Source organism: Sminthopsis crassicaudata, chromosome 2, assembly GCF_048593235.1.
Source record: "Sminthopsis crassicaudata isolate SCR6 chromosome 2, ASM4859323v1, whole genome shotgun sequence".
Classification (NCBI taxonomy): Eukaryota; Metazoa; Chordata; class Mammalia; order Dasyuromorphia; family Dasyuridae; genus Sminthopsis; species Sminthopsis crassicaudata.
In genome coordinates this window covers 581,162,207-581,185,482 of record NC_133618.1, presented here as the reverse complement: position 1 = coordinate 581,185,482, position 23,276 = coordinate 581,162,207, and the positions used below count along the sequence as shown (strand labels likewise).

Below are 23,276 nucleotides of genomic sequence, written 5' to 3'. Positions count from 1 at the left end.
CTATGGTTCAAGGGAAAACAAGGGTCAATGGAGTAAAGGGGGCACCAGAGTATTTTAATACCCCTATTATGCTGGCATTTTTGTCCCATAGGTGGCAGTTGGTCAGCAGGTGGTAAGGATAGCTGAGAATGTTAGAACTGTAAGAATGCTCAGAGATCACAATTTGCAGATGACATGACTACATGACTCTGAGACTCTGAGAAAGTCATTTAACCCCTCAGTGTTCTCTAACTACCTTTCTAGACTTTAAATTTCAGAGAATATAGAGACTTCCGGCCAAGATGGCGGCGTGGAGGCAGACAGCTGCTTGAGCTCCTCGTTTTCTCTCAGAACTTACTTCATGACAAGCCTCTGACTTAATGCTTGACCCAGAAAGAAATCCACAAATTATCACCAAGAGAAGACATCCTTGAAAGTCGCCAGAAAAGGTCTGTGTTTGTTCGGGGGAGGGTCAATCAGACTGGGCGCAGACTGAGGGCAGACAGCCAGAGCAAGACAGGCAGCTCACACAGCTCAGACCGGAGGGGGAGGGGTGTGATCTCTGTCGTTTTTGTGAAAGGGCTTTTGCCCCAGTGTAGATGCTCCGTCTTGGCAGCAAGCCAGGAGCGGTGGAGAGGGTGTAAACACTGGAGGTGAAGATTAAAACCCCAGAAAGCCAGCGTCTCTCAGAGCCCGGCCACCCCCAACCCCCACCTGGACTGACTCGGTGCGTTCTCGGAGCCTCAGAGCACAGACTCAGTACAGTCATTGCTGTTCTGTTAGTGGCTCTCTGCTGCCCTACCCCCAGTCTGTAGAGGAAGCCCATTAATACCATCCAGCCCTATCCCCCGCAAAACAGACCAATTGTTTCTCTTGTCAGTTTGTTTTCTTTGATTCCTACTCTGACAAAATGAACAAAAAATTCAAAAGGGCTCTAACCATTGACAGCTTCTGTGTGGAGAGGGAGCAGACTTCAAATGCTGAAGAGACTAGGAACAGAATGTCCCCAGATTTATCCCCTGGGAGGGATATAAGCTGCTCCTCAATACAAAAGAACCTCATAGAGGAAATCATAAAGGCTCTCACAAGAGAGCTGGAAGAGAAATGGGAAAAGGAAAGGGAAGCTTGGCAAGAGAGCCTGGAGAAGTCATCCCATGCATTCAAAGACAGAATGGATAAAGAAATCAAATCATTGAGAAACAAGATTAGTGAGCTGGAAAAGGTAAACAACTCCAAGGAAAACAGGATTAGAGAGCTGGAAAAAGAAATCAGCTCTCTAAAAAATACAATGGAAAAAAATTCCATAGAAGATAAAAACTCAATTGGACAATTACAAAGAGATATAAAAAAAGTGAGTGAAGAAAATACATCATTGAAAATTAGACTGGAACAAGTAGAAATGAATGACTCAAGGAGAAACCAAGAGGGAGTCAAGCAAAACCAGAGAAATGAGACAATTGAAAAGACTGTCAAGTACCTTACCAGAAAGACAACAGACCTGGAAAACAGATCCAGGAGAGACAATTTGAGAATAATCAGACTCCCTGAAAAATGGGAGGAAAAAAAGAGCTTGGACACCATTTTCGAGGAAATTATCAAAGAGAACTGCCCAGACGTTTTGGAAACAGAGGGTAAAATAGACATTGAGAAAATTCATCGATCACCTACTGAAAGGGACCCTAAAATCAAAACGCCAAGAAATATAGTGGCCAAGTTCAAGAACCATCAGACAAAGGAAAAGATATTGGAAGCTGCTAGGAAAAAACAATTCAGATATGGAGGATCCACAATAAGGATAACACAGGATCTAGCAGCGTCCACATTAAAAGAACGCAGGGCCTGGAACATGATATTCCGAAAGGCTAAGGAACTTGGTATGCAGCCAAGAGTGACTTACCCAGCAAGAATGAGCATCATTTTCCAGGGAAGAAGATGGACATTTAACGAAATAAATGAATTCCATCTATTTTTGATGAAAAAACCAGACCTACATAAAAGGTTTGATCTTCAAATACAGAACTCAAGAGACTTCTAAAAAAGGTAAAAAGAAATCTTGAGAACTATACTTCTGTCAAAAAAATATGTAAAGAACATATGTACAATTTGTCTTAGAAACTAGAGGTGGAAAGGAGATTATATCATAAAAAAGTATAAAGTGGTAGTACTACATCTCATGAAGAGGCAAAGGTAACCTATTATATCTGAGAGAAAGAAAGGAGGGAGATGAACATAGCGTGTATCAATAGACATATTCGATTTATGGTGAAACTTCTTCCACTTCATTGAAAAGTGAAAGGGAAGGAGTAAGCTAAGGGGAAGGGAATACAGTAATTTCGAGGAAAAGGGATAAAATAAGGGGAGGATCTTTAAGGTGGGGGAGGGATCCTAAAAAGGGAGGGCTGTGAAAAGCAAGTGGTGTTTACCAGTTTAATACTGGATAGGAGGGTAAAAGGGAAGGAAAGGGGAAAAGCATAAGCCGAGGTTAATAGGATGGCAAGCAATATAGAATTAGTCCTTCTAACCATAAATGTGAATGGGGCAAACTGCCTCATAAAGAGGAAGCAGTTAGCAGACTGGATTAAAAGTCAGAATCCTACTATATGTTGTTTACAGGAAACACACCTGAAACAGGATGAGACATTCAAACTAAAAGTAAAAGGGTGGAGCAGAATCTATTATGCTTCAGGCAAAACCAAAAAAGCAGGAGTAGCCATCCTCATCTCAGATCAAGCAAAAACAAAAATTGATCTAATTAAAAGAGATAAGGAAGGGCATTATATCCTGCTAAAGGGAAGCATCAATAGTGAAGCCGTATCAATATTAAACATGTATGCACCAAGTGGTGCAGCATCTAAATTCTTAAAAGAGAAATTAAGAGAGCTGCAAGAGGAAATAGATAGCAAAACTATAATAGCGGGAGATCTCAACCTTGCACTATCAGAATTAGATAAATCAAACCACAAAATAAATAAGAAAGAAGTCAAAGAGGTAAATAGAATACTAGAAAAGTTTGATATGATAGATCTTTGGCGAAAGCTAAATGGAGACAGAAAGGAATATACTTTCTTCTCAGCAGTTCATGGAACCTATACAAAAATTGATCATATACTAGGGCATAAAAACCTCAAAATCAAATGCAGTAAGGCAGAAATAGTAAATGCATCCTTTTCAGACCATAATGCAATCAAAATAACATTTAATAAAAAGCCAGGGGAAAATAGACCAAAAAATAATTGGAAACTAAATAATCTTATACTAAAGAATGATTGGGTAAAACAGCAAATCATAGACATAATTAATAACTTCACCCAAGAAAATGACAATAATGAGACATCATACCAAAATGTGTGGGATACAGCCAAAGCAGTAATTAGGGGAAGTTTTATATCTCTACAGGCCTACTTGCATAAAATAGAGAAAGAGAGGGCCAACGAATTGGGTTTACAACTAAAATTGCTAGAAAAGGAACAAATTAAAAACCCCCAGACAAACACAAAACTTGAAATTCAAAAAATAAAAGGTGAGATTAATAAAATTGAAAGTAAAAAAACTATTGAATTAATTAATAAAACTAAGAGTTGGTTTTATGAAAAAACCAACAAAATAGACAAACCCTTAGTAAACCTGATTAAAAAAAGGAAAGAGAAAAAGCAAATTGATAGTCTTGAAAATGAAAAGGGTGAACTCACCACTAATGAAGAGGAAATTAGAACAATAGTTAGGAGCTACTTTGCTCAACTTTATGCCGATAAATTTGATAACTTAAATGAAATGGAAGAATACCTTCAAAAATATAGCTTGCCCAGATTAACAGAGGAAGAAGTAAGTAGTCTAAATAGTCCCATCTCAGAAAAAGAAATAGACCAAGCTATTAACCAACTTCCTAAGAAAAAGTCCCCAGGACCAGATGGATTTACAGGTGAATTCTACCAAACATTTAAAGAACAACTAACTCCAATGCTATGTAAACTATTTGAAAAAATAGGGATTGAAGGAGTCCTACCAAATTCCTTCTATGACACAGACATGGTACTGATACTTAAACCAGGTAGATCGAAAACTGAGAAAGAAAACTATAGACCAATTTCCTTAATGAATATTGATGCTAAAATCTTAAATAAGATATTAGCAAATAGACTTCAGAAAATCATCCCCAGAATAATACACTATGACCAAGTGGGATTTATACCAGGAATGCAGGGCTGGTTTAATATTAGGAAAACTATTAGTATAATTGACCATATTAATAATCAAATTAATAAAAACCATATGATCATCTCAATAGATGCAGAAAAGGCATTTGATAAAATCCAACATCCATTCCTACTAAAAACGCTTGAGAGTATAGGAATAAATGGACTATTCCTTAAAATAATAAGGAGCATATATTTAAAACCTTCAGTAAACATCATATGTAATGGTGATAAACTAGAACCTTTCCCTGTTAGATCAGGAGTGAAACAAGGTTGCCCACTATCACCATTACTATTCAATATAGTACTAGAAACTCTAGCCTTGGCAATAAGAGCCGAGAAAGAGATCCAAGGAATTAGAGTAGGAAATGAAGAAATCAAATTGTCACTTTTCGCAGATGACATGATGGTATACTTAGAGAACCCCAAAGACTCTGCTAAAAAGCTATTAGAAATAATTCAGAATTTTAGCAAAGTCGCAGGATACAAAATAAATCCACATAAATCCTCAGGATTTTTATACATTACCAACACAATCCAACAGCAAGAGATACAAAGAGAAATTCCATTCAAAATAACAGTCGATAGTATCAAATATTTGGGAATATATCTACCAAAGGAGAGTCAGGAATTATATGAGCAAAATTACAAAACACTTGCCACAAAAATAAAGTCAGATTTAAATAATTGGAAAGACATTCAATGTTCTTGGATAGGCCGAGCGAATATAATAAAGATGACAATACTCCCCAAACTAATCTATTTATTTAGTGCTATACCAATCAGACTCCCAAGAAACTATTTTAATGACCTAGAAAAAATAACAACAAAATTCATATGGAAGAATAAAAGGTCGAGAATTGCAAGGGAACTAATGAAAAAAAAGTCAGAGGAAGGTGGTCTAAGTGTACCTGATTTAAAGCTATATTATAAAGCAACAGTCACCAAAACCATTTGGTATTGGCTAAGAAATAGACTAGTTGATCAGTGGCATAGGTTAGGTTCACAGGACAAGATAGTGAATAAAAATAGCAATCTAATCTTTGACAAACCCAAAGATCCCAAATTTTGGGATAAGAATTCATTATTTGACAAAAACTGCTGGGAAAACTGGAAATTAGTATGGCAGAAACTAGGCATGGACCCACATTTAACACCACATACTAAGATTAGATCAAAATGGGTCCAAGATTTAGGCATAAAGAACGAAATCATAAATAAATTGGAGGAACATGGGATGGTTTACCTCTCAGACTTGTGGAGGAGGAAGGAGTTTGTGTCCAAGGGAGAACTAGAGACCATTATTGATCACAAAATAGAACATTTTGATTACACCAAATTAAAAAGTTTCTGCACAAACAAAACTAATGCAAACAAGATTAGAAGGGAAGTAACAAATTGGGAAAAAATTTTTACAGTTAAAGGTTCTGATAAAGGCCTCATCTCCAAAATATACAGAGAATTGACTTTAATCTATAAGAAATCAAGCCATTCTCCAATTGATAAATGGTCAAAGGATATGAACAGACAATTTTCAGATGATGAAATTAAAACTATTTCCACTCATATGAAAGAGTGTTCCAAATCACTATTGATCAGAGAAATGCAAATTAAGACAACTCTGAGGTATCATTACACACCTGTCAGATTGGCTAAGATGACAGGAACAAATAACGATGAATGTTGGAGGGGCTGTGGGAAAACTGGGACACTGATGCATTGTTGGTGGAGTTGTGAAAGAATCCAACCATTCTGGAGAGCAATCTGGAATTATGCCCAAAAAGTTATCAAAATGTGCATACCCTTTGACCCAGCCATACTACTACTGGGCTTATACCCCAAGGAACTACTAGAGAAGGGAAAGGGTCCTGTATGTGCCAAAATGTTTGTGGCAGCCCTTTTCATAGTGGCTAGAAGCTGGAAGATGAATGGATGTCCATCAATTGGAGAATGGTTGGGTAAACTATGGTATATGAATGTTATGGAATATTATTGTTCTATAAGAAATGACCAACAGGAGAAATATAGAGAGGCTTGGAGAGACTTACATCAACTGATGCTGAGTGAAACGAGCAGAACCAGAAGATCATTATACACTTCAACAATGATACTGTACGAGGATGTATGCTGATGGAAGTGGATTTCTTCAACATAGAGAAGAGCTAATCCAATTCCAATTGATTAATGATGGAAAGAACCAGCTACATCCAGAAAAGGAACAATGGGAAATGAATGTAAACTGTTATTTTTACCTTCTGAATCCAATTCTTCCTGTGCAACAAAAAATTCGGTTCTACACACATATATTGTATCTAAATTATACTGTAATATATTTAACATATATAAGACTGCTTGCCATCTGGGGGAGGGGTTTGGGGGAGGAAGGAAAAAAATCTGAATAGAATTAAGTGCAAGGGATAATGTTGTAAAAAATTACCCATGCATATGTACTGTCAAAAAATGTTATAATTATAAAATAAAATAAAAATAAATTAAAAAAAAAAAAAGAAAGAAAATTAAAAAAAAAAAAAAAAAATTTCAGAGAATATATTGACCTTCATTAGTAAAGGGGATTTTTCATTCATTCTCCTGGATACCCTGTACCTATGAAATCCTAATTCTAGCCCCTGTACATATCCCATACAAAGCTAAAGGTACAGACTGGCTTTCCAAAACAAAGATTAAAAAAACAAAACTTTCCAAAACATTGGGATGAGATTTAGAGGCTTTCATTCAAAAAAAATAATTTTCTGAGGAAGTACACTTTCTAATATTTGGACATGCTATTCCTGCTAGGCTAGATCATATTACTTCAGTGTAGCCCAAAGACTTGTCCAGGGATCCCCAAGAAAGGTGAAAACAACTGGTAACATTAAGCAGGAAGAGTACTTGCCTTGGAGTCAAAACAACTAGGCTCACATTTCTTCTCTGACAGTGCCCTAAGACTGAGTTTTTTAAAATTGTAAAATGGCCTTTTTGTAAACTAATGCAGATAACATTAGAAGGGAAGCAATAAACTGGGAAAACATTTTTACAGTCAAAGGGTTCTGATAAAAGCCTCATTTCCAAAATATATAGAGAATTGACTCTAATTTATAAGAAATCAAGCCATTCTTCAATTGATAAATGGTCAAGGATATGAACAGACAATTCTCAGATGAAGATATTGAAACTATTTCTAGCCATATGAAAAGATGCTCCAAGTCATTATTAATCAAAGAAATGCAAATTAAGACAACTCTGAGATACCACTACATGACAGGGAAAGACAATGTAGAATGTTGGAGGGGATGTGGGAGAACAGGTACATTGATACATTGTTGGTGAAATTGTGAATACATCCAATCATTCTGGAGAGCAATTTGGAACTATGCCCCCAAAGTTATCAAACTGTGCATACCCTTTGACCCAGCAGTGCTACTACTGGGCTTATATCCCAAAGAGATCTTAAAGAAGGGAAAAGGACCTGTATGTGCAAGAATGTTTGGGACAGCCCCAGAAACTGGAAACTGAGTAGATGCCCATCATTTGGAGAATGGCTGAGTAAATTGTGGTATATGAATATTATGGAATATTATTGTTCTGTAAGAAATGACCAACAGGATGGATACAGAAAGGCCTGGGGAGACTTACATGAAATCATGTTGAGTGAAATGAGCAGGACCAAGAGATCATTATATACTTCAACAACAATACTATATGATGATCAATTCTGATGGACCTGGCCCTCTTCAACAATGAGATGAACCAAATCACTCAACACTTCCTAGCTGTGTGACCCTGGGCAAGTCACTTAACCCCAGCCTCAAAAAAAAAAAAAAAAAAAAAGATGAAACAAATCAGTTCCAATAGAGCAGAAATGAACTGAACCATTTATGCCCAGCAAAAGAACTCTGGGAGATGACTATGAACTACTACATAGAATTCCCAATACCCCTATTTCTGTCTGCCTGTGTTGTGATCCTGGATATCTTAGAATCAACTAGAGTCAGGATAAGCAAAAGTCTTTATTCTTGGTCTTTTGAGGTTGTGGTCAGGGGATTAGATATAGGAACCTCCATACCTCCTTTCTCTCTCTCCACCACCAAAGAATCATCTTGCTTCTCCTATTCCACTCTCTTATCTCTCCTCCCTTCTCTGTCCACACCCATAGATCAACCCAGCACAGAGTTGAGTAGGGTCATCCTTCAAACATGTTAATAGAGTATTGTCCAATTGGTAATTACCCTTAAGTGCTAGGTTATCTTGCATTAAGTGCATCTGCTCAATTCTAGCCCTTTACACGCCTACATTTTTTATTTCCTTCACAGGCTAATGATACATTATTTTAAAGTCCAATTCTTTTTGTACAGCAAAATAATTGTATGGGCATGTATACATATATTGTATTTAACTTATACTTTAACATGTGTAACATGTATTGGTCAACCTGCCATTTGGGGCAGGAAGGTGGGAAGGAGGGGAAAAATTGGAACAAAAGGCTTGGCAATTGTGTGTTGTAAAATTACCCATGCATATAGCTTGTAAATAAAAAGCTATAATTATTATTTTTAAAAACGGCCTTGTTGTGAGAATTAAATGTTAATGTATACCAAATCATTTACAACTGTTAAGCACTATGATGATTTTCAGTTTAACCTCACATATCTTTACCTCTTCTTCCCAGATTGTCCATTAGATGCTAATCATTTGCAAACTATGATTTCAATAGAGCTTGTTATTTAAAAAAAAAAAAGACTCTAAAAAGAATCCTTTTTTAAAGATGAATAATCATCCCCAATTTACATGCTTTACAAGTTGAGGTGTTGAAGGCAGCTAGATGGTGCAGTAGATAAGAGTTCTCACTTACTAGCTGTGGGACCCTGGGTAAGTCAAGGTTTTAGTCCTTCTTTTGAGTATTCCCTTTTCCATTAACTTGCTATGTGACTCTGGACAAGCCATTCTACTCTCATCATTTATTTCTTCATCTATAAAATGACAGTTGTACACAATGTGGTACTGAGAATCCCACGAGAGAAGTAAGGAATGTAAAAGTATTTATAAACTTGAAGCTCCCTTACAGGTGAGCTATTATTATAATTCATAATTATCATCATCACCATTATTGTCACTGCTGCCACTGTTTCAAGGAAATGGTCCATGAAATGGAAGAAGTATCCTCATCCTTACCTGTGGCTACCACTAATCCAGGGGCCGTGTCCTTGCTAGAGATTCGCCCCGATGAATATGGGTTTTCTGAGATCTGCAGGTGGAGATGTAAGGAACAAAAGGGCTACAGAAGAAAAGGAAAAAGAGAACAGCATTATGTATAGAAACTACTTAAGGGATGAGGTGAAGGGAATAACAGCTACCAAGAAGGACAAGAATGGATTTAAAAAGACCAGTGCTTGCTTCTGCATATATTGTACAGAAATGATCAGTCTATTAACAATTTAAGACTTTCTCTATGTACTCTGCCGCATTCTGCCTTAGCCAATCAAGATAGTTCAGTCCCAGCTTAACTCCATAAATATACCATGTATATTGTTGGTATCTCATCCTTATTCATGATATTCCCCTAAACTTAGGAGGATCATTCTATTTCTTAGCTAATTTATTTCCTTACTTCCTACCTAAATTATTCCTCTCCTTCAAAGCATGTTAGGTACCACCTCCTCCCATAAGGTCCTCCATGACTCTACCCTCCCTCTTTGGAAATTATCCCTTCCACAGGACTATGTAATTCTATGTCACTGGTTACACTCTCCTTTGTGTTGTATTCATTTGTGTCATCTCCCCTACTAGAATGTAAGGTCCTTGAAGGAAAGAGATGCATTTTGTTCATTCTTGAATCTCACTTAACACAAAGCAGCTAGATACTCAGTTTCTTATTATGAACTGAGTGATTCCTTGATGACCTATAGATTCATACAAATCAATGAAAGAGTTGGGGTCTGCCCATCCTGACTTTTGTGCTATATAAAAATGAAAGCCGGGGTAACCAGGACTTATCCAAAGAAGTTATAAAAAATTTCTGAACAAATTTCACTGAGTTTACTGGCAGTCTTTGTCAACAGATATCTATAATCAGCAGTCCTTGACACTCACCAATCTATCAATAGGTTTCGGAACCCCCTCCCTTCCCCACTAAGTACTATAAACTAACCAATAAACAGTTGACAGGGTTCCCTCTCAGATCAGTGTCTGGTGCCTGGAGCAGACGCCAATCTCTGCCTTTGTTATAAGTTATAAAGGTCTTCACTTGATCATCCACTTTTTTGTTGGCCAGGAATATCCCTTTGATGCCTGCTACCTAGGATAAATAGAGAGAGAAAGAAGAAGAAATATAGTTGGGGAAGGGAACTAGCAGCGAAGCCTTCATGAAAGAGTTACAAAAACATTCAATATATATTTTATTCCAAGAAAGGACATTAGACATTAGACATCATCAAGTTCAATCCCTTCATTTTCCAGATGGAAAAACTGAGACCCAAAGAGAAGGAACTTGCTCAAAGTTACGAAAATAGTGAAATGGGGTCAATAATCCAGATATCTGCCTTCCAGTTTCTCTCTTATTCAAGAGAACCACACTGCCCAGTCACATGAAGGTGTCTGAGGGAAGAAAAAAGGAAAGATACATTAAGGGATCTATTTTATGAAGTAGCCCTCAGCAAAAGCTGGAAGGACAGTGGATTTGTCTCCACAAAAAGTGAGCAACCTACCTCTTCAGAGCTTCTCTATTATCCCCTCATTCTGCCCTCGTTCCTATGAGGACTTGCTTAGGTGATTGTCAACTAATTTCAGCTAAGGTGTTAACTGATAAAGGCTTAAGGGGTCACCTCTTCTCTGAAATAGCTGTTGACTGATAAGGTGGCTGCTACAGACAGGAAAATCTCAAAACACAAATGGAAGGAATCCTTAATAGAAGAATGCCAGGAACCAAAATCCATATAACAGACTATGTTGATCTGTTTATTATTCACTCAAGCTATTCAGTACTTATTTTTCAAAGAAAAACAAAACAAAACAAAACAAAATATGATGGGGAAATCAAGAATTCCAGTCTCAAATCTTCCCTCCTCTCCAACAACAACAACAACAAAAATCACCTTTTTCTATTACAGCAAGTGATTTTATCTACCTGATCCTCAGTTTCACATAGCAAGGAGGGAAAAAAATAATGATCTATTTGCCACCAAAGTTTATTAAATTGGATGGGGGGGGGGGGGGAAGACTTGTATTGCCAGGCATTGGGCTAAGCACTGTGGATACAAAGATACCAAAATCAGGATTCTCAAGAAGCTTCCTTTCTAATGGTGGAGTCAACATGTAAATAAGTATGTACAGGTTATATACAGAGGATCTGGAAGCTAAGGTCAGAAGGAAAGCATATGGAAGAGGAAGAACTGGAATCAACCAATGCATCATTTTTCAAGCCAGTTAAAGGCCTGAGGTTCCATGATCATTGTGAAAGGACTCTCTTGGTTAGAAAAAGAAATTGTTCTTCCAATTCAGAAATTACACTATGTTCATTTAGTTAATGAGTGAATGGAAACTTTCTTTGTTGGTGGTGTTTTTTTTGTTTGTTTGTTTTACAGAAATTTCATTGGCCCAAAGAAGAGACTGCCAATCCAGATAAAAGACTAACCAAAAATATCAAAAAGAAGATAAGAGTTTATCTGGAAGACACCCAATTTGGAAGGTTTGGGAAAAGGCCAACAATTTAATTAATTAAATGTCTTAGAGGGGGAAGGGGAAGGATGAGAAGGGAAAGAGGTGCCTGAAAAAGACACAGAAGGAAGGGAGCATTGTTAGAGAAGCTTTTTCTACCGATTACCCACCCTGGTAAGTCAACTCAGTTTTTAGTACAGAGAAGACTCCTCCATAACTAATAATTTCAGGAAGAGGAATATTCCTATTAGTCAGCATAGACCATAAAGCACAAAGGCCCCTGTAGTTTTCACGTCTTTAATTGTAGTAGAAAAGGATGCCAGTTTTCCTTCCTCCCTCTGACAGTCAAGAGAGAAGATCTCAGCCCCATAATCCCTGGCATTGCTCTTGGTCTGGGCTGCCAAACCCCTCATAACTTCTCTAGAATCAGGGGATTGATAATTTCTACATAAAGTAATTCTTCATCTACCATCTGTTTTGCCCAAACCAGATGTTTCCATTCTGAGATGTCAGATTACTTTGCAAAATTATCATGGTCTTAAAGTATTGTTGCTTCTTTCTCATTCCAGAGATATTAATCATCGTATCAAATGACCAGGTAAAAGTAAACTTTATTTTTCCAGAAAAGCTTTACAATTTATAATAGCTATACCTTATCCCATCATCATTAATGCTATATATATATATATATATATATATATATATATATATATATATATATATATATATATATACATATATATATATATATATATACATATATATATATATATATATATATCACCATGATTTATCACCACATGTGTATCTTTGACTGATTTTTATTTTCTGTTAATCAATCTGTTTTAATTTCCAACTTTACTATATGCTTTGTAATCTGAAGAAATAGCCTAGAATTTTCTCGAAGCCCTAGATTTTCTGTATTAAAGTGAGACAGTTGGCTGGTAGGAGAAATTTCTATACAAGACATCAGTTCTCTGAGCAGCAGAGGAGATACAGATCAATAATCCTACTGCCTTTTTCTAAGGAGATAGCCACTGTGATAGTGGAAAGAAGTGTTTTGCAGATAAATTTGAATTAAATGTTACTCTTTCCCTGAGTAAACAGCTTTGGAAAACAAAGATAACAGATCAAGAGCTAGAAAGAATTTTAGAGGACATAGAGTCCAGTGTTAAAATTATACAAATGACTGAGGCCCAGGAAGTAAAATTCAATGTCAAATAGTGAATAAAGTGTCACAGGTGGGTTTTAAACCTCAATTTGTCTAACTCCAGAAACTAGTGCTCTTTCTTTCTTCTGTGTCAAAGTCAACACCCCCAGGGAGAGGACATAAGATCAGGGATGCTGCCAAGGAGAATATAGCACTAGGGTATGAGCATCCATTCTTCTGGAAACTTTGTCCTCTTGAGCATTGTATCCCACAATTGGCCACTTGCTTCAGGCCACCATTTCCAGGTGGCACAGACATCTGTCCCTCACCTTCTATGACAAGGAGGTCTGGATCCAGCAGAGAAATTCAATTACTATTGTGTCCCCTGGGGATTCTTCCTCTAGCAGAGACTCTGATGAGGAATAGGTGAAAAGGATGGAATAGTCATTTTCACATAGTGGTCCTGGCTCAAGCTTAGCAGCAGCTGCCCATCTGGCTTCTAACCAGGTTAGAGAATTCAGGGAGAAAAGAGGGCAGGTATTTAGTCAAGGAGAGTCAAGGGCAAAGAGACATGAAAGGGAAGTGACATAAGAGAAAAGGGGGACAATTTAAGATTGTTACCATGGCCGAACTAAATCAAGTAGATTTAACCCTAATCCAATCCCCTTCATTGTATGGATGAGGAAAGAAACAGCACATCCCAGTGGAATGTTAGATAGTTAAGAAAACTTGTGTTCAAGTCACAGATTAGTCACCAAATTACCTGTACAATGTTGACAGATTACTTTACCTTTCTGAGTCTCAGTGTTCTCACCTGTCAAATTAGGAGGCTGCACTGCATGAACTCTGAAATCCTTTCAAGCTTTAAAGCTCTAGTTTTAAAGTGAAGCTTAAATAACTTGCCCAAATCCTTGGAGTATTAGATGAGAGAATATTAAATAACAGAGTATTAAATAACAAAATCAAACCCAGATCTCTCTGACTCCAAATCCTGTATCTTTTCTTTATACCATGACACTATGGCTCACATGGTGTATCTAAGTTATCTTTGAAACAAATGAGTTGGATAATTTCTCCAAAACATGCCTCTAAATAGCATGGCCTGTGGCTTTGAAAATTATAACTTCCAATGTGTAATGTCTAAGAAGGCAAAAGACCTCATGTTGAGATATATCTTAGAGTACCTAGAAATAATACCTAATCTATATGTGAGTATTTCAGCAAGGGGTTGAGGTCTCTGTCCAACACCTTATATTAACTGGCTGACCACAGACAAGCTACTTAACCCTCTCCAAGTCTCACCTGCAAAATAATAATTATGCCACCTTGTGAGCTGTTGTAAATTGTAAAATTTAATGCTTCACTTCAAACACTCGAAAATGAGATCATGAAGTGCTGGATACAACAGAACAACATCAATCAATTAATCACCCAATGAGCACTTATTTTATGCACTATGTTGCAAATACTGGGGCAACAAATACAATAAATGACAATCTTTAGTCATGAGGAGTCTACATCCTAAGAGAGATATCAAGGACATATAAAAGTATATACAGAATAAATTTAAAGCAAAAAACAAAAACAAATATAGTAATGTAATGAAATACTAGGAAGAGAGGGAGATCAGTTCATGTAATTGGTGTTTCTTGAGATCTGAATCTTGAAGGAAGAGAAGGATTTTATAAGGAAGAAGGTAGGTTAAAGGTAAGTTGTGAGGGGATGTAAAAGATAAACACAGGGAGTTTATATTTGAGTCTCAAGAGAATATGGAGCCACTGAGGTTAGTGACTACAGAAGTTACATGGTCAGAGTAGTGAGAAAATGTTTGCAGCAGCTCTTTTTGTGGTGGTGAAGAATTATAAAATTAATAGATGCCCATCAATTGGGGAATAGTAGAATAAGTTATGGTATATAAAAGTAATGGAATATTATTGTTCTATAAAAAATGATGAATGGGCTAATTTTAGGAAAGGCTATAAAGATATACATAAAGTCATGCTGAGTAAAGCAAGCAGCACCACAAAAACATTGTACACAGCAACAAGATTATATGATGATCAACTATGATAAACTTGGTTCTTTTCAGCAATTCAGTGATCCAAGGCAATTCCAATAACATTGGATGGAAAATACCACCCACATGCAGAGGGAGAAGTATGGAGATTAAACATGGATCAACACATATTATTTTCATCCTTTTTTTCTGTTTTTTTTTCCCTCATGCTTTTTCTCTTTTGTTCTGATTTTTTTCTCCCAACATGTCTCATATGGAAATATGTAAAAATGAATATACATGTATAATATAAAATTTAAAAAAATATTTTAAAAGAAAGAAGGAAAAACATATTAACAGATGATTAACCTTGTAACGATTCTCCCCACATTCAAATATATTGGTCTTCAGACAAAAGCCAAATAGCAATTAGAACTAGGCTTGAAGTTTTTCAACTTGGTAAGTCTAACCAGGACTTAGAATCTATTAGCTTAGCCTTTAAGATCCCAAGGTCACCTCTGCATCACGATGTACAATTAAAGTGGGATGAGTAGTAGCTATACATTTTCCACATTGAAGAAACTTTGGCTTCCAGATTGCTCCATTTGAAAATTATCAGAGTTACAGAGAATGAAAATGCTACCCAACTTTGCCATTTTCCTAAGCTGTACTGAGGAGAGGATCACATCTTAAGTACCGCTCAGAGCTGGAGAAGGATGGAAAGATGGACTAAAAGAACTGTTCTCCCTTTTTCAAGATAAGATGAATCTAAAATTGACAATGTTAGCTACTTAAATCAGCCCTGTTCAGCATCAAATGGACTTCTGACACCTCAAAGACAAGATGAATTATATGGCCTTCAAGTCTTCGTATCTCTCCTGATTATTTAATTACAGGGAGAAAAAAATAACTTGCTTTCATGCTGAGACCAAGAGGAGAATTTCTCTCTCATCAAGAAACAACTAGAATGTCAGGCAGACAACATAATAGAGTCTGATTTGCTGGCCCTCCTAGACGCCTATGGGCAATGGGAAAGGAAAAGAAATAAGCACTTATGTAGTACCTACTATATGCCAGGTACTTTGCTAAAAGCTTTTCATTATTATTTTATTTGATTATCACAACAAGCTTGGGTGATAGGTTGCTATTACTATCCTGATTTTACAGATAGGAAACTGAGGTAAATAGATTAAATACTTTGCTCAGAGTCACTCAGCTAGTAAAGTATCTAAAACTTATTTGAATTCAGGTCTTTCTAACTCCAGATCCAGCTCTCTATCCGCTTATAGAGTTTCTTGAGGTTGAATATGCTGGTAGGTAGTTTCACTCAGCACCAAAATCTTTCTTGGTAATAGACTCTCCCTATCCCTAGTCTTTATCTACCTTGTGATGCTAATTAGAAAGTTCTAACAATGTCTGCTTTTGAAGTGAGTCTCCAATGATTTACATGAAAGATGGATTAATTTATTAGCTTTATCATCTTGTCATATGTCAATCTAAATCTCTGTATGATTGACAATGCTTCAATGACCTCAACACCTGGGGAAAGTTACAAGAAAGGCCTAGCTTATCCTGACCCAAAAAGGTTTAGTTTGGGTACTTTTTGAGGAAAAAGGCTACTGCATTTCCTGAAGCATATCATCCAAAGACCTAATGCACTCAAACTAAGAACAAACTAAGAACTAAGAACATGGGGAGAGATTTCCTCAGTCCTACAATATTGAATAATACACAATCCTAGATCCTGAGGCCACAGCCATAGAGCTATTTAGAGTTAACTACTTTTAAAAAGAGCAGATAGGTAGTGAGGTGGATAAAACATTGGATCTAGAGTCAAGAAAACTCATTCTTGTGTTTTAAATGCATCCTCAGTCACTTGCTAGTTGTGTGACCCTGGGAAAGTCACTTAATCCTGTTTGCTTCCATTTCCCCATCTGTAAAATGACCTGGAAATGCCAAACCATTCTAGTGTCTTTGCCAAGATAATCTCAGATCGGGTCATAAAGTGTCAGATAAGACTGAAAAATGACTTAAGAACAACAATTACAGGAAGAGCTCTTCCCTTCAAGTCATAGAAAGTTCTGGTACAATGCAAACTAGTGTCACTTGCTCAAAAATTTCCAATGGTTCTTCATCATCCTCAGAATAAGCTCCAGATGGCTCTGCCCAGTTCTCTCATATCTGGTCCATACCTAACATTTCAGCCTTATACCCTGGTCTTCCTGGGAATCTTTTTAATCATACTAGTATCATCCTTGTCCTCTAAAAATATTCTGTTCATTTCTAAATATCTTCTTTACTTGAGTTTTTAAATTCTTTGTATTTCTAATACCTTCACTCTAGAATATTTCTACTCTAATTTCTGTTTATCTAAAGCTTATTCATTCTTCAAGGCTCAACTTAATCACCATCTCTTTCTTTAAATCTTCCCACATTACCTTTGGTTGTCCAAAGCTTTACATCATTTACACAAATCATGTTTCATGTGGTTAGCAATGGGCTCAGGAAGCCCCAGGCTCAGCTATTGCCTCTGGAAACCTAAAACAGTATGACCCTGGGCAAGTCACTATCATAAGTCTCAATTTCTTCATTCATAAAAAGGGGTAAATGTTAGTACTTACCTTACAGGATTATTCTTAAAATCAAACTGATATGTACAAGCTTTCATTAGTTTCATATGTTTTGCAAACTTGAAAGGACTATATAAATAAGAATAATTATTGTCATTATTTATTATTATTATTCTCTCTAGGTTATTTTTTCTTGGCCTTTTACAAAATGCTAGATACATAGCAGAGTCTTAAGAAACAGTCATTAAATTGAATTAAAAATGAGATTTTCCTATAGCAATATTGCATCAAGTAGAGACTGTTTTAAACAAACTGCCAGAATCTTGGGCAAGCTCAGTGTTTATCCACACTTTATAGTTGCAGAGACACTATATACTTTTCCACCAAAGACAGAAAGTATATATTAGTAAGAAAGAGTGGAAAATTGCACTTCTTGAGTCATCTATCATTTTGATTCATGTCCTACTTCAGATCAATGCATCTTACTGTTCTGAATGACCCAGCAATCCTTTCACTTCCCTTCACTAAAAGATGAGTGATTTAGAGTAGCAAACCTACTTAGCTGGTTAGAAGGGTCAAGGATAAAGGAACATCTCAAGTGCTACTTCCTCCATGAAGCCTTCCCTGATTTATTCCCCTTCTCCTAGCCTCCTCACTGACAATATGATATATGTTTCTTTCTTTCTTTGAAGTTAGCAATATAAAATGTGTGTGTCTGTGTGTGGAAATCAGACTTACAATCAGAAAAGAACTGAATTTATCTCCTACCTATGTCATTAAATGTGTGAACATGGTCAAGTTACTTCTTCTAAGAGTCTCACTTCATTTGTTAAATGGGAGTGGATAGGATCAATCATCCAAGTCTCACAGATCAAATGAGTGTCAAATGAGAATGTTGGCAAAATGTTTTGCTTAAAACTGATATCTAAATATGAGAGTTTATGGATATCATTATTGTCTTGCTCTATCTGTTATACTTAAGGACATTTTTACTTTCATTGCAGTTGCAGATCTGATTCTCTTTATTAGGGTAGAGACTGCCTTAATCATCTTCAATATTTTTTGCGAAACATAGCACAAGGTTTCTAAATATAGTAAGAGTTCAGTCTGTTGTTGTATTGGATTCAGTCAAATAAAATTGAATTTTTGGAATTAAAAATCACTTGGGGATATTTTCTATCTTTTTTTTTCTTCTTGAAATTCTAAAGGCAAAAAAGTATATAGCAAAGCATTTATGCCAACAGATTTCAAAAAAGAGATGAGGACATAATAGGCTCTGGAATCTAAAAATCAGTATCAGAATAACCCAAAACCAAGCCAGGCCCAATAACTAAGAAACATCACAACTTTGACCTTTTGTCTTATTTAGACAACTGAAGAAACTGAGAATGTTAGTTAGAACTAGCCTCTATAAACCCCAACAAACTTCTTCTGAGCATTATGGCACTACAAAGTAATCATACCATCCCCAAACCTTGGCTTTTCTCAACAATTTCACTTGCATGTTACAACATATGCCTGGGGAAGAGAGAAAAGGAAATTGGTATGAAATTGTTTTCCACTCTCCATTTTTCATTTCTCTTTATGAACTACCTCTCCATCCATTCTCATGCATCCTGCCCCAGGACAGGACTGCAGCAAATTTAGTCATAATACTGTCTATTTTAGGCCCCCATCTCTGCAGCAAGATTATCTCCACAATGTCAGGCACATGCACAATACTATTTTCTCAGCCTAAGCCCCAAGGAAGATACGTAAAGGGCTTTCATCACTCATAGTGTATATATAAGGTAGTATACTGGCTTTATAATCAAGAGATTTGAGTTCAGATCCTAGCTCTAGCATTGACTCTCCATGAGACGCTGAGCAAGGCTTTTATACTTCTTTTATCCCCAATTTTCTACTAAACAAAGAAATAGCTGAAATGATTTTTATAGATCCTTCTAGTTCTGAATCTTATGAGATAATTGGGACTCTTCTGCTTCAGGTAGACATGTATATTCAATGACATTAAATGATATTTTATGTGTGATAAAGGGCCAGTTTATGGCTGCAATATTTTTTGTAACGATTTCTCCTGAAGTAGACAGATGATTCCAAAGAATATCCTCGACCACATACCTCATATAGGTCAATGATGATATTGCCTTCTAAGCCCCGACTACTCTTGACATTCTCCAGGGCCAAGGTGAAGTAGACACCACGTGTGTCAGAGATATAGAGGTTATAAGTATCATTTTGGTTCCATTCTTGAACTGCTGCAAACACTTGGCTCTCATCTGTGCTGATGATATGCATGTCCTGTTGAAAGAAGATGGAAGACCTGTTATCCTGCAATTCTCCATATCCATTCCTCTTCCCACTAGGACTCCAAGTAATTACCCTGCCTCAGGAAACAGTTCATAAGGAATATGAGTTATAGGTGATGTTAAACAATTTCATGTTAAAGTGAGACTATAAATTATAGATGTCATGATTCCTTTCCCTTTCTTAATGACTATAGGATGGGTGATAGGGGCTTTGGTGGTTGTCATTTAACAGGGTTTTGCAAGATGCATATATATCTAATGCCTGAATGTTAATGGTACTACTAACACAAAGACAGCCTTGGGAAAGGGAATCACACATAGTGAAGATGGAACTTAATCCTCTGCCCATTCCACCTACACACTTCCAATTATCATCATTAAAACCCCCCCACACATATTTCTTTATTAAACTTAGTGATGATGCTCTGTGTTAGGTACAACTTTTTAGAATATGAATTCAAATCATTTTTGTATGTCATGGATCCTTCTGGCAGTCTGATGAAATCTATGGACCTCTTCTCAATAGAAGATTTATAAATGCATGACACAAATACATGAGATTACAAAGAAAACTAGAATTATTGAAATATATTTTCAAAGAAATCCATGGATCCTAGATTAAAAAGCCATGTCTTAGATCCTGCTTCAGGGAAGCTTATAATCTCAGTGAGAATGTGAACATGAGCAAAAAAAAAGCACATAATAAAAATGAAGCAATTGCAAAATGCAAAATGAATAATAAAGCTATGTTTCTTTAAAATATCCTATAATTCAGTTTCCAGGCATTGCTTCAAATACATGTCAGAAGCAAATACATCTTAAGATGAGTTAGGAAAGGTTAAATACAATAATAGCTGACAACTAAATAGGGTTTTATTGCTTCCAAAATGCTTTTGCATCCATTATTTTGCTCCTTCTTCACAATGCACCACTGTGAGGTAGGTACAGAATTTTATTCATCCCATTTTACAGAAGAGAATATTAAAACTCAGAATAAGTACCTGACTCCATACCACACAACTAGTTCTCAGAGAACTAAGAACCAAGGGCAGATTTTCTGATGTCAAGCTTAATGTCACTTCCCTAACATCATGCTGTTCGAAGTGAATAGTATTGGTATTTGAGGGTTGGACAATAGTAGAAACTTTGTGGAATAGTAAAACAAAGTAAAACTCAAGGGGAATAATTAATAAATTCTTGTATATTCAGTGCTTCTCAGGGGCCAGTTCTATGAATCAGGAAGATTACAGACTCTGTTACTAATTTAAAACATTATCACCACCTGTGAGAGGGCATCTACCTTTCAGTCACATATAACAGGGTTTCTACTTATTGGAAGTCCTATTTCCTTTGAGGGTTCTGCCATCTAAATCAAGCTAAATTTGTCCAATTATTAGTTCTTGCTCCCACCCTAAAATAACTTTGTAATTTTTTAACTTTGGTTTTTTGACTTTCAATATGCAGTACCTCTTGTGGCTATTACTCCCAAATTGCACACATAGATTGGATTCTCTAAAAGATGACTACCTTCAATTCGAATTATTTGGCAGAATATCATTCCTAACATTGTAGCACAGTAGGACCCACTAATGTATTTACATTCAAATACTTGACCAGACAAGACAATTAATCCAACAATTACTAAAATAGTGTAGCAAGAAAATTTATATTAGAGTATTTCTCTAAAAACTTAAGATACATGCACATCTTTTACACAAAGAGTGAAGAAGTATAAAGACAACACATGAAGAGCCAACCTGAGGAATTTTTGTGAAGTAGAGATTTATTGACTGGTGCTAGAGAGATTCGTCTTCTTGTGAGATTTTCAACTGTTCCTTATTGAACATAGGATCTTTACAAATGGCATCACTATACTAGGTTACTTGGGCCTGCTCTCTACTGAATTAAGCATGTGGTTTTAATTTCTCTATTGAAGTCTCTATCATCTTCAACTTTACTCTTTTATTTAGCCAAGTAGCTCAATCTTTTCTAATGCCTTCAAGGTTCCAAAGACAATATTGACCAGCCCAAGGGATATAAGGGCCGAAGGTATAAGTGAACTTACTAGATAAGTAATGAGGACAGAAAGGGGAAAACATCCTCATTATTTGAAAACACTAGTCATGTAGTTATATTATCTAGACAAAGCCAGTGGAAAATTACTGTTTTAAAATATAATAGACCCATCAATTAAACATTTTTTAATGTTAAGACATAAAATAATGTAGTTCTACTAAGTTAAAAATTGAAAATAATTTCTTCTTTTTTGAATTTCAAGGTCTTGCAGACCCTATATAATAATAGTACTGCTGCTGCTACTGTTTTTAAACCAGACTCAATAGATGTGGGATCCCTTTAAGATATTTTGAATTTCTTGCTTAAGAAATTAATTATTTTATGTTAAATAACATTACTGTGATAGAGGATTTTCATGAACTATTGAAGAATTCTTAATCTTTTTTGTTGTTGTTTTTGCTGAGACAATTGGAGTTAAGTGACTTGCTCAGGGTCACGCAGCTAGGAAGTGGTAAGTGTCTGAGTTCACATTTGAACTCAGGTCCTCTTGACTTCAGGGCTGGTGCTCTATCCACTGCACCACCTAGCTGCCCCACTTAATCTTTTTTTAAGTCATACACTCTTTTGGCATCCTGATGAAGTCTTTGGTCACCTTCTCAGCATTATTTTTTTTACTGAATAAAATAAAGTCCATAGTATTGCAAAGGAAATTAGCTTCACTGAACTGCAGTTATAAAAATATTTTGTTAAAACAAAAAAAAAATCTTATACAGTTTAAGATTATATTGATTTCATCAATTCACATTACTATACTTCTTAACCAGTTATAGTTTGGATTACAAAATACTTTGTGTCCCATAGCATGTTATACATCAGATAGGAGAATTATAAATTTTACTTTTGGAAAGAATCTCAATAGCCACCTAGTACCATCTGTCCATAAACAAGAACACCTTTAAATCCCTTTAAAAATCATATATGTAATTTTCCAGAGGTTATTCACTCTTGGCTTGAAGACTTTCAATAAGGGAGTTCCATAAGGGAGAGACAGTTTATTATTCTTTTAGAAAGATCAAAGTGTTAGGAAGGTTTTCTTGACATTAAACCAAAGTTATGTCCTTGACACACTTGGCACTCTTAGTTGTTTTTCAGGATCAAACAGATGACAATTCTTAAGCTACTTGAAAGACATCTATCTTGTCTCCTCAAACTCTTCAATTCTATTGTCTGACTATTCCCAAGTCCTTTAACCCATTCATATATATTCATATTAATTAACATTATTAGTATACCAATAACTAGCATTTATGTAGTGCTTTATGGTTTATAAAGCACTTTATGTGCATTATTTTCTTTGAATTTTATAACTCCATAAGATAAGTATTATTATTTCCTACTTTATAATGGCTTAGG

At 36.0% G+C, this 23,276-nt stretch overlaps 1 protein-coding gene across 1 annotated transcript in view; it reads right to left on the bottom strand.

Moving 5' to 3' along the window:
* Window positions 1–23,276, bottom strand: part of SORCS3 (sortilin related VPS10 domain containing receptor 3) — a 694,559-nt gene that overhangs the window by 117,690 nt on the left and 553,593 nt on the right. The window contains 3 exon segments of the mRNA XM_074284861.1: window positions 9,342–9,444; window positions 10,318–10,464; window positions 19,660–19,839. Coding sequence (XP_074140962.1) covers window positions 9,342–9,444; window positions 10,318–10,464; window positions 19,660–19,839 — 430 coding nt within the window.